The sequence below is a fragment of the Lacerta agilis genome, chromosome 9, assembly GCF_009819535.1.
Source record: "Lacerta agilis isolate rLacAgi1 chromosome 9, rLacAgi1.pri, whole genome shotgun sequence".
Classification (NCBI taxonomy): domain Eukaryota; kingdom Metazoa; phylum Chordata; class Lepidosauria; order Squamata; family Lacertidae; genus Lacerta; species Lacerta agilis.
In genome coordinates this window covers 73,929,963-73,942,224 of record NC_046320.1, presented here as the reverse complement: position 1 = coordinate 73,942,224, position 12,262 = coordinate 73,929,963, and the positions used below count along the sequence as shown (strand labels likewise).

Here is a 12,262-nt window from a genome sequence, read left to right as displayed (position 1 = left end):
ACCTGCTGCAACCTTCCCACCGTGGCAAACCCCCCCCCCCAGGCTCCAGGGAAGCAGAGAGACAGGTGTCTTTGGGTGCCGCTGGCAACAGGCGCATGAGCTGTGCCCGACCCGCAAAATCTTCTGTGCAAAGTCGAGGAAAGGAGCTTCCTTCCGGATTGGGTCCTGTGTCCGGGCGTGCCGCTTGGCGGCCCTCGTTCCCGTTTCTGGCCCTCCTGGGGTTCTGCAGCTGGAGTCACGTTCTGCCCCCCCCCCCCAGGACTGGGATAGAAGAAGGGAGGGGCAGGAGTGGAACTGGAGGGGCCCCTCTCTGCGGAGCGCACCCCAAGATCGGGAGCAGGGTGGTGAGTTGGGGCGGCTCCCTGGAGAGAGGGACCCCCAAGAGAAGACGTGGCCCATTTCTTGGTTTGTGCCAGAGGCGTTTCTCTCCCCTGACAGTCCCAAATGAAGGACAAGCGTCTGCAGTGCCCCGTACGGCATTGGGGGGGGGGCACACACACGTGCATTCAATCGGGGTGTCTTTGGGGGTGCCTGCCTGTGCCATTCCTGTTCATTTCGCCTGCATCTGCTTGTTCCCTCCATGCTTGGGTTCAGTTTTTGCCATCCTCCTTCCCCTGCTTCAGCAAAGCCTTGTTCTGCGCCCAGAATGTGCCCTGACGTTTGCCGCTGCATATCTCTCTCTCTGTGTGTGTTGTGTGTGTTTTGGTGAATCCAGATTACCCCATGGAGCCTTAACTGGGGTGGGGGTGGATCTGTCCTGTCTCTCTCCACAGCCTGAAAATGCCTGCTAAGGTATAGACAGTCCTCAAGCTCAGAGACGGCTCCTGCCCTGCCCTTGCCCTCGGCCCCAACTGCTGGTTCTGCCCCATTGCAGCCGCCCCCTCCCCACACCCCGCTCCTCCCCGCCCCTGCAGAGCCAGCCGCCCTTCCTGTGAGGACCTGATCCTGGCTGACCAGATACTAAATCTGCTTCCCCTGCTCGCTTTCTCTCTAGTTCCCCGGACCACCCTTGTCTCTCTGAGGATCAGGAGGCCCCTCCCTTGGCCACAGCTGGAGACCTGCCGCCCGAGGCCCAGAGCGCCAGGACCCCGGAGGCGCCGTCTCCGCCCGCCTCGGCCAGGGCCCCCCCGGAGTGGGACGACAGCTTTGACGCCTTCGCCACCAGCAGGCTCCGGCCGGAAGCTCCAAGGGAGCCTCCGCCCGCGGGGAAGGGGCCGGAAGGAGTTTCCCACCTGGAGGCCCGCCTAGCCGAGACCCCGGAAGCCCAAGCCGGGGGGCGGGGGGGTCCCGGCCCAGGGAGCCCAGATCTGCCGAGCTGCACCCCTGAGCAGGCGCTGGGAGGAGCGAGAAGAGAGAGCTTGGGGGGCCAAGCCTTGGGCCAGCCCTCTGAGAGCAGCTCATGGGGCGAGCCCTGTGAGGAAGGCCCAGCTCCGGGAAATGATGCAACGGCAGAGCAGGCCCCGGAGGACAGCGGGAGCCCCTGCCCCACCTCGGATGATGTCTTCTTGGAGGAGAGGCCCCCTCCGCCTCAGAGCGCAACCGCTGAAAGCCCCCTGCGCAGAAGTGACCGGGCCCCAGAAGCCGAGACTGGGGAGGCCTCCGCGGTCGCCTTGCCTTGCTGGGACACCGTGGGGCAGGAGGAAGAAGCGGCCCTCTGCTTGGCACCGGAAGAGGCGCCCGAGGCCAGCCTGAATGTAGAGGAGGCCAGAGAGATGCCAGGCTGGGTGGCCCAGGAACAGGCCGAGGGACCCCCACCGAAGCCCCCAAGGAGGTTCGTGCCCCTCAGCCTAGAGGAGGACGCTGGCCGGCCCGTGTGGGGCGTCCAGGAGAGGCGGCGAGATGGGGCAGTTGCGCCCGAGGAGCTGGAGGTGCCCGCAGAGGGAGCCCCCTCCATGGATGAAGGAAGGCCTCCCCCAGTGGCCGCCGCTGCCGCCTCCTCCCTGGCGCCACTGGTGATAATGGGAGCAGGTGGCGTCCGTGCCACGGGGGGCCTCGGGCTGGCAGGCGATGGCGCCGAACCTGCAGAAGATAATGAGCTGAGGGGCCGAGGCCTCCCTTCGGCGGGGACCCCGGGGGCCGAGCAATTCGAAACTTGCCCTACAGATCTCTCCTTGGGCGCATCAGGCCTGTCTGACTCCTCCGTGTGGCAGGCGGGGGCTCCCTGGCCGCAGGGGCTCTCGGAGCTGGGCTCTCTGCAGACGGCCAAGGAGCTCCCCGCACGCAAAGAGGCGGGGGCCAGGACCCCCCAGGACCCCCGGCCCAGCCCATCGGTGCTGTTCTGGACGGCCGTGGAGGAGGAGCAGACTCCATCGCACAACTCGTGGCCCGAAGGACGACGGCGAGTTCTTGGGGGGCCGGAGGAAGATTTGCCGCCGGGAGAAAGAGTGGCTCTCTCCTTCCCCGAGGGGGACCCGGCACGAAGCCCCCTCAGCCAGAGCCTGCCTGCCACGTCGCCCTCGTTCCCCGCAGTCTTGGCGGGCGGGCAGCTCAGGCAGGCTCGGGCGGGCAGCTCCCTGAGCGAGTCGGAGCTGTCTTCCAGCTGGTCGGACGACCGGGTGGCGGACTTCAAGAAGGCCGACTTTTGGCAGGCGGGCAGAGAGGAGCCTCAGGGCAGCTGGACGGACACCCCCCTGGCACCGGGCAACCCCTTTGCCCCTTGGGCCGGGACGCCACCGCCGCCTTCCCCGCAGAACAACCCCTTTGTGGAGAGGCCTCCCGACCCGGCCTCCTCGGAGGCGGCCGCCGTCCTGCCGGTCTCCTGGGTGGAGGGTCTGGGCGGCCCGGACGCTGCCCCTCGCGGCTTCTTCCTTGCCCACCCCTCCGAGGACCAACCCGCCGCCCCCTTGACTTTCTCCACGCCTTCGCTGGAGGGGGCTGCCCAACCCAGCGACTTCCTCTTCCCTTCTCCCGTCCTGCATCCTGACCTGGCCAGGGGCTCCGCTGTGGCGGCCCCCTCCCTCGCTCTCCCGCGGCCCAGAGCTGCCTCAGTGGCCTCTTCGGTTTCGCCCGTGGAGGCGCCTCCTCTCCAGTGGACGGCCAGGTGAGCTGGGCGAGGCTTGTGTGTGTGTGTGAGTGTGTGTGTGTGTGTGTGCTTACCAGGTGACCTCCCACCCCTCCTTCTCTGTGCTGTTGGGACGTCTCTCCCAGGAAACCCCCCCAAATCCCTGGGTTGGCCCTCCCTCTGCCCATGGGGGTGTCTTGACCGGCTACAGCTCATGGGACCCTTCTCCACAACACAATCCTACCCCCGCTCCCCCCCCACAAGAAACCTCTGCATGGCATCTTTTCATGCCCCCTCCATGGCTTTCATCTTTGGTTCACCCTTCTCCTCCTTTTTTGCGGCTGTGACTAAATCCCTCTCTTCTCTCCTAGCTCCGCAGAAGGGATGCCCCCCCTGCATGCTGGAAGCGAAGGATTGGTGGGGGGGGCAAGGGGGAAGTGGCTCTTTGAAGTGGGACAGTCGCCCCAATTCTACCATTTGGCCTTGGCAGGGGAAACGTGTGGGGAGGGGGGGTACGTTCCTACTGTGTTCCCCCCACCCACCCCAGAGTGGTAAGATCTCCTCCCATGGTTTTATTCACTCTTTAAGCAAAATTTGCATACCGTTTAATCGAAGAATCATAGAATCGTGGAGCTGGAAGGGACCCTGAGGGTCATCCAGTCCAACCCCACAATGCAGGAACGCAAAGTTGCCCCACCCAGGCATCGAACCTGCAACCTTGGCGTTAGCAGCACCATGCTCTAACCGGCTGAGCTATTCACACCCAAACTGTCACAAGGTTTATAGCAGATCTTTAAATGTGAACTCACTTGCTGGCCATGATCGTTTTCGATGGTTCTGTTCCATCTATCAGCTTTGTCTCAAGGGCGTGGGGAGGATATTTGTGCATTAACAAGGAACCAGGAAAGAATTCATCTTTTTTTCTTATGCTCCTCTGTGGTAGCATTTCCCGTAAAAATGGTCAGTGCACAAGTTTCCCCCCCGAGATGCAGCTTTAATTCCGACTAGGAAGGGGGCAGGCACAGCCTATTATTATTGCTATTATCAATTGCATTTTTTTGTTTCTTTTTTCACAAGAAGTGATCCAAAGCGTCTTACAAAATGATGCATACGTTAAAAGACCAATGTGACTTAGAGTAATCACCTTTTCTCCTTCGCATGGCATGCCCTCCCCATCGCGTGTCAAGGCTGGAGACTAAACACATTGCAAAATAACAGTTTAGTTTTTGAAGGCATCCCTGGACGTGGGAAAACTTGGATCTCTGCAGATCGGCCTCCGAGGAAAAAGGCTTGTTGTGATAGAAGCGGATGGGGGCCCCTGCACCCATTGCCACCCAGTCCCGTAGTTAGTAGCGATTGTATCATGAGAGATGCCCGTGGTCTCTGTGGCACAGAGAACCTTCTGCCAGTTTTTGGCGGGGGGGGGGGTCCAGCTGTGCCCCTACCCAGACAGGGACAGCTTGGGTTCGGTGCTTAGTGACCTCTAGGTTAGATGACTGCTGCGTGTTATACCTGGGGCTGCCTTTGGAGGTGGCTCAGAAACTGCAGAATGCTGCAGTCAAATTGCTGGCAGGTGTGTGTGTGTGTGTGTGTGTGTGTTGGTGGTCAGCTGAGCTCAATTCAAAGTGCTTGTTTTCCTCTATAAAACCTTGTTCAGTTCAGGTTCGCATCGAGAGAGGTGCTGTGTCCGGACTTTCAGATCTTCGCCTGAAGCCCATCTCTAAATGCCCCTCTCCAAGAGAGGTTTAGAACAGGCCCCTCCAAACTCGCCCCCCTCCAGCTGTTTTGGGACTACAGCTCCCATCATCCCTAGCTAACAGGACCAGTGGTCAGGGATGATGGGAACTGTAGTCCCAGGTTTAGAATCCCCCTTCCCCATTGATGCCTACTTTAACCTATTTTTGGTGCCAGGTGAAAACTGCCCTCTCCTCCCAGCCATTTGTCCTTTTGCTTTAGCGGCTGGGACTGCTCTGAGCTGCTGGTCGTTTCTTCAGAGGCTGCTTACGATTCTTGTTTTAGAAAATAATCTCTCTTTCGATCTGTTGCAAGTCGCCCAGAGACCGCTTGGTGTCAGGCAACCAGCAAGTGAAATGAAGAATGCTAACAAATGCCTGCTGGGCAGAGAGGTCTGCTTTGGTTTCACTCCTGTTCTTCATCCATCCAGCTATAGTAATCTGCCTTAAATGATCCGAATGAACTTGATGGGAAGGATCTCTGGAGGTCCAAGACGATTAAATTCTGGGGGACCCCAAAATCACTGCCTCCTGCGTGGAGCCGCTGTTTGTGCCCTTTTGGGGTGTGCCTCCACATTCCAGAGATGTCACACTTTTGGGAAGTGTGTGTGTGGGGGACGGACAGGTGCATTTGCAGTTGAACAAAACATTTTTGGGAAAGATGTGCAGAAAAAGAATACTTGGCGTTTTAGTGGTCCAAAGTGTTTTTCAGACCTCTTCTGGGTAATCCTCCCAGCCAGGAACACGGAAGTGTCTGGAGGTCAGTGTATAGCTTTTCACAGGCTGGCCAGTTACATGCGACACGTCTGGGTCTACTTGGTGCAAAATGCAGCGGCTGACGCTGGCTAACTTTTGGTTTCCGAAGGCAGCTGAGTCATATTCAAGGTGTTGAAATAATCCACCAGAGATGCTGCTAGTCGAGGGCTGTATGTTGTTTCAGGATGCAGGGCTAGGAAAGCCTTTGGTCTGATCCTTTTGTCTTCCTAGGGACACGGGTGGCGCTGTGGGTTAAACCACAGAGCCTAGGGCTTGCCGATCAGAAGGTGGTCCCTGCTCCTGCCCACCTAGCAGTTCAAAAGCATGAAGTGCAAATAGATAAATAGGTACCACTCCGGCGGGAAGGTAAACAGCGTTTCCGTGCGCTGCTCTGGTTCGCCAGAAGTGGCTTAGTCATGCTGGCCACATGACCTGGAAGCTGTACGCCGGCTCCCTCGGCCAGTAAAGTGAGATGAGTGCCACAACCCCAGAGCCATCCGCGACTGGACCTAATGGTCAGGGGTCCCTTTACCTTTACCTTTGTCTTCCTAATGGCTTCTGCTTGGAGCAGGGGTCAGCAAACTTTTTCAGCAGGGGACCGGTCCACTGTCCATCAGACCTTGTGGGGGGCTGGACTATATTTTTTGGGGGGGGGGGAATAAATGAATTCCTATGCCCCAGAAATAACCCAGATATGCATTTAAAATAAAAGCACACATTCTACTCATGTAAAAACATGCTGATTCCTGGACCGTCCGTGAGCCGCATTTAGGAGGCGATTGGGCCAGATCCAGCCCCCAGGCCTTAGTTTGCCTACCCATGGCTTGGAGCCATTAATGCAGCAAAGTCCTTCCTCACAGGGAGCAACGGTGAGGGAGGTGGAGTTGTTTTCATCCCACAAAAGAGGCAGAGTTGAGAAGCGGCTCATAGCTTTAGATTCCAGCCTGCAATGTGTCCCCCCCCCTCGTGTACGTTTTCCACCCGTGTCCAAACACAGGGCTAAAAATAGCAGCGCAAAAACCGGCTTTATTAGAATTTCTCGGGTCTTTAGAACCGCGGTGAAGTTTGCCGAGGTGCTTGCCTCCATTGCCAGCAGGTGGTGCTGTTGCTGCAGAGATCTCTGTGAGGGTCCCCGGAATAACCCCCCCCCCAAAAAAAACCTGCTGCATTGGCTGGGGGAGACCCCTGAGCAGTTTAAGGTCGGGGTCTGGGCTCCTCCTTTTAAGACTCTCCCCACCGTTGGTCTGGACTTGTTGGAGGTGGGGGCCTGCAGCCGCCTTGTGGGGCTGCCTTTCAAAGTTGCAGAGTGAGAATGCGGGGGGGGGGGGGTCCCCGCCATCGGCACAGAGTAAAGAGCGCCTCCTGCCGGAAAACCCTTCTGGAGTCCCTGACACACAAGCTTCTTGCCAGGGAGCCTCTGTCTAGATTTCGTTTGGCAAACTATTATTATTTTTAAAAAAGGAATTTATTGTAATTTAAACAAAATACAAAAAAAAAATACATACAAAATACAAACTGCAAGATACAAAACAAAAAACTAATACAATACATAAAAACACAATTAAAACAACAAAAAACAAACAAACAAACCTTACATTCAAACACCTATTTTACTATTTTAGTCTTGTTTATAATCTTACTTGGGGGACTTCCTCACGCCCTCTCTTCTGCATTCATTTCAAATATACTGTAGTGACTTTGTAACCACTTTAACTCTTCTTTTACCACTAATCTTAATCCTTATCTGTCATTTTATATCTATCACCTTATTCTTAACAGAAATACAAAAAATAGAAAAAAAATCGCAATTCTATCTTCTTATATTGTATTTTAAACTAACACTTAAATGCTATCGCCTATAATTTCCACTGATTTCAATTTCAGATATCTAACTTTTCGCGTCGTTTCAAATATTCTTTAAATTTCTTCCAGTCTTCTTGCACCTTCTCCTCCCTTGTTTGGCAAACAATTAACCCCTGTGTTGCAAACAGTAGATCAGCAACAATGAACGGCAACACGTAGACCAATAAATAGAAAAGGCACTAATTCTTTAAACGCAACAAACATAACATAATACGAGACCCAAATCTACACTCTTGCATATAGGATACGTCACACAGAAGTCTCTGAAAGTAAGGAGCCAGCAAGACAATATTCGCCTGTCAATAAATAAATCAGTAGATCCAGGTGGAGTGGTGCCAAGGTGGTGGTGTGCAGGACAGATGGGGCAGGGGCAGGGGTGCATGCCAGCACATTTCTGGGGGAGGGCTGGGCCTGCCCTGCAGGGAAATGGTGTTCAGGCTCAGTTGTAGATTGCACTGGATGGTGCTGGTTCACGGAGAAGAGGGCTCTTGGTGGCTCCTTGCCTGTGCTGGCTGTGCACAGTCGGAGGCAGAAGTGCTTCTGGGCACCCGTTGGGGGAAACCGCAGGAGGGGAGAGGGTTTCCCTTGCTTGCTTCCCTTTGGGGCGTCTGGTTGGCCACAGTGAGGACAAGAGGCTGGAGCGACCCACCAGCTCCTTGTACAGGTGGCACCACATCCACGGTCCTCAGGTCTTCGCAGCACCAGGGAGCTTGTTCGGGACCGGTCATTTGCCAGGGATGCTTCAGTTTCGATTCCCGCGTTGCAGGAGGTTGGGCTGGATGGCCTTTGGGGGCCCCTTCCCACTCTACAGCTCCGTGAAACTCCGGGTCTGAGAGGGGGGGGAGAGGAGAGCCCGTTTGCTTCTCGATGGCTGTGTGGGCCGCCCAGTTCCAGGGGAAGAGAAGCTCTCCTCCGCTTGGTGTCCTGGGAAGTCACTGACAGCCGTACATAGCAGATCCTTCCTGCGTTGCAGGGGGTCAGGCTAGATGACCCCTGGGGCCCCTTCCAACTCTACAACTCTGTGATTCCATGTTGCGCTAGGTGGACCCATGCGATAGCTGCTTTGCGCCAGGCTTAGCCTCTGGCCTGTGCTCGCCCCCCCCTCCCAAGAACTACAGGTCCCAGAGTCCTTTGGCTCTTGTGGGTGTTTCCTCTGCCCAGGGAGGGGCAGCCGGCAGGTTGTGGCGCTGAAGGTGAAGCCATCACCTGGAAGGGGGGGGGCAGCCTGTGCTTCTGAAGGAGGAATGCTCAGGCCCCAGGATGCATGCGAGGGAAGGCGAGAGAGAGAGAGAGACCTGAGCTGGCATTTGCCAAGGCCCTTGTGTGTAATTAGCAGGTGGGCCTGGCATGGGGTCAGAAATGCAAGGAGCTCCAGCGCAGAGAGCCTTGCAAATTGCAGCGCAGGGAACAGACGTGCAGCTGCTGTTGACAAGAGAGTCAGCAGCCCGTGTCGGGGAGCGTCCTGGGGTTCCTCCTCTCTAAACCGCCCTTTGCAGCCTCATGGGTGCATTGATCTACTTATAAAAATATTTCATTTGCAACAACAGTACATAAAACCATGCAGTAAAAACCATACAAAAAAGCTAAAAGCAGGTACCAGTTAACCGTTGTGGAAAGATGCACTCTTGATTGCCTGCACAGGCCTCGCAACGTAGAAACGTTTGTGGCAGGCGTTTAAAAGTTGGCCCAGAAGGCGCCTGCTGAATCTCCGGTGGCAGAGAGTTCCGAAGGACTGGGTCAGTGACACGAAAGGCTTAGTTTACTTGCTGTTGTCAGTGGAGCCTTGCCAACTTGGGGAACGACCAGCTACGCTCCTGCAGGTGATCTTGGTGATCCCTGCAGATCCCTTGGTGATCTCCTGCAGGTGCTCTCAGAGACGAAGGCGGGCGACATTGATTTGTTGCCGGCATCCATCAGTCGTGAGAAACAATGGAGTGCTCCTCCGGGGATGACGTTAAACGGTGTTGGGCCCTCCCCGGCCTGCAGGAGGACTGGGCAGTGTGTCAGGAGGTCCTCCTGGGCTGCCCTCTGTGCCCGTCCCCATGGGCACCCGCACCCTGGCTCCATCTGATGAAGCGTCTCGTCCAGCCTGGGTTTACCTCAGGGTGGATTTGATTAAATCAATTTAAATCATGATTTTTAAGTCACTAGTCAGTAAGACTTTACATATATATATATATATATATATATATATATATATATATATATATATTACAGAAAGACTCATTCTTCTTGTTGGTATAATCTTAATATATACAACCAGATGAAGGTTACATTGTTGGAATAATAATTTTTCAGAGTCGTTTTTACACTTACCGGTATATCAAATATTACTGATTTGGTTATATTCTCAGAAATACCTAGACAGATAATTACGAAATTATTGCGAGGTTTGATAAGTTAACTGTTTATATTTGGGCAACTTTTCTGCTATACTTTATTGGAAGGAGAAAAACAATCATTTCCTTAACAACAATTCAAGCAATTTGTTTAACTAAAGCAATAACATTATAGAAGATGTATCCATGTTTGTTAACTGATGTGGTTAAAGTTTTTGGGTTTTTTTTTTTAAACTTAGACTGAGTTTTAGCACACATTAAAAACTTAAAACAAATCCTTATTTCCTGATGAATAGCATTTGGATTATAATGTAGCTTAAATAGAAAACTATCTTTAGAAAGATTTTTCCTCCAAAAGCGTTTTGTTTTAAAAATCTGATTTAAATCAAAAAAATAGATTTAAATTATTAAAAAATTCAATTTTTAAAATTATTTTTTAAAATAAATAATCATTGCTTTTTATCCACCCTGGTTTACCTGCTTTTAGCTGTAATGAGGCCACAGCTTCTCTGCTCTCTGTTTTTTAAAACAATTTTTTAAAATTCATTTTTGCTTTTAACATTTATCATCATACACAAATCTTAATCACTTTGCAAATAGGATTCTTGGAATCCCCGGATTCCCTCCGCGGTTTCCCCAGATATTCTTTTCAAACTTAATCTTACAATGTTCGCCATATTTTCTTAAATCTCAGTTTTTATCATAATTCTTTCTTCACTGCAAGTGTTTTTGAAATCCTGCCAACGTTTTCAGTTGTTTGCAATGTTATTTCAAGTACTGGTAACTTATAAAATTTCCCCATTCTTTATTTAATTAAGACCGTCCTCTTGATCTCTGACCTTCCCAGTCCTTCTCGCCAATTCGGCGTAGCCCATCATCTTTATCAGCCATTCTTCTTTTATAAATTGCCCTCCTCCCATCTTTGGGCAAGTAGCATCTGCACAGCTGCTGTAGCATACATAAGATACTCCTTAGGTATTTCTGTACCTAAAATTCCTAATAAAAAAGCTTCAGGGTTGTTTTTTGTGTTTTTTTTTTTTTTTTACAAAAGTTGTTTTAAACATTTTTTCCAACTCATTAGAAATCATTTTCCAATATGCCTTTGTTGTTTTTTGCACTCCCTGTTCATGCCTCTGCCTTGGGATCTTCTTATTTGGGGTGGGTGGGGGGTGGAGGGAGTTGCCTCCTTGGGTTTGCCAGCGAAGCTCAGGGTGGGTCCCTTGCGGTTGTGGGGAAACAGCTGGCTGCTGGAGGGGGAAGCTTATGGGGGCGGCCTGTGGAGGAGGGGTCCGTCACCCACCCTCAGGGGGACCAGAGGAGGCAAAGGCAAGCCGGCAGCTCTCTTCGAAGCACAGAACCGTGGAAGCGGAAGGGACCGCGGGGGTGGCCCAGTCCAACCCCCCGCAGCGCAGGAATCTTTTGCCCAGTGTGGGACTCGAACCCTCAACCCTGAGGTTAGAAGTTTAGCGCTCTACCAGCTGAGCTATCCCACAGGCCCTGAACGGAATTGCTGTGGGGGCTGCGGTGAGGGGGCTTCCTAAAAAAGGAGGGTGGCCGTCTTGCAGAGCTGGCTAAAGGGTTTTTGGGGGGGGGGAGTGCAGAGGATTTTGGCTGTGGGTGGGGGTCAGGTTTGCTTGGAAAGGGGGCTTTGTATTCCTGTCTTTACAAGGAATTTGTGCAAGTTTCCTTCAGGGGACCAAACAAAGATGAAGGAGGGGGTTGGGAGGAGGGGTGGCTGGACAAGGAAGAACCACGGTTTCCTTCCTTCCTCTTCCTCTTCCTCTTCCCTTTCCCTTTGACATTTTCATTGCTTCTATCTCCTAGGAGTTCCCCCCCAGTGGCTTTTGGGTGTGTGTGTGTGTGTGTGTGTGTGTGTGTGTGTGTGTTTTGGGGGGGGCTCTTGCTGTGCGGATCCCTTGGGGAGGGGGAGACGCTGTTCTCTCCTGGCCGGGAGGTGAGCCTGCCCCTTCTTTTCTTGCAGCCCCCACCCCGTGAAGCCCATCAGCAGCTCTCCGGGGCCAAAGACCCCTCAGGACGAGAAGGAGAAGCAGAGTCCAGCGGGCAGCCTGACCCCTGTCCAGAGCGGTGGCCAGGAGCGCGAGCCGGGCAGCGTCACTGCGGGGGGAGCACCCACCTCCCAGCTGGAGAAACCGGAGCCCAAAAGGGTAAAAGGGGATGGATGTGAGGGTGGAGCGGGGCGGGAGAAAAGACCCCAAGGGGGACAGAGGTGGGGGTTCTTTCCTGGGGTGGGGCTTCCAGTGTCCTTGAAGAAGAACCTTTAATTTGAAGGTGCAGGAGCGGGCCTAAGGGGGCCCACCCAGCCCAGCACCCTGTTCGCACAGGGGCCACCCCATGGGAGACCCAGAAGCAAGGTTCCAGCACAAGAGCCCCCTCCCCTCCTGGGATTCAGAAACCGTGGACGCAGAGCATAGCCCACGTGGATAGGAGCCCCTGATGCTCTGCTCCTCCGTGGATCGGCCCAGTCCTCTTCTCCAGCCACCTAGGTTGCCTCCTGTGGCAGGGAGTTCCACAGTTTAACCCTGTGCCGCGGGAAGAAGGGACTTCCCTGC

The 12,262-nt window shown here is 53.9% G+C and overlaps 1 protein-coding gene across 1 annotated transcript in view; it reads left to right on the top strand.

Annotated features, from left to right (window-relative positions):
* The window catches only part of RAB11FIP5 (RAB11 family interacting protein 5), a 47,619-nt gene that overhangs the window by 34,625 nt on the left and 732 nt on the right, over positions 1–12,262 (top strand). The window contains exon 4 of the mRNA XM_033161147.1: positions 11,674–11,857. Coding sequence (XP_033017038.1) covers positions 11,674–11,857 — 184 coding nt within the window. The remainder of the gene's footprint in view (positions 1–11,673; positions 11,858–12,262) is intronic.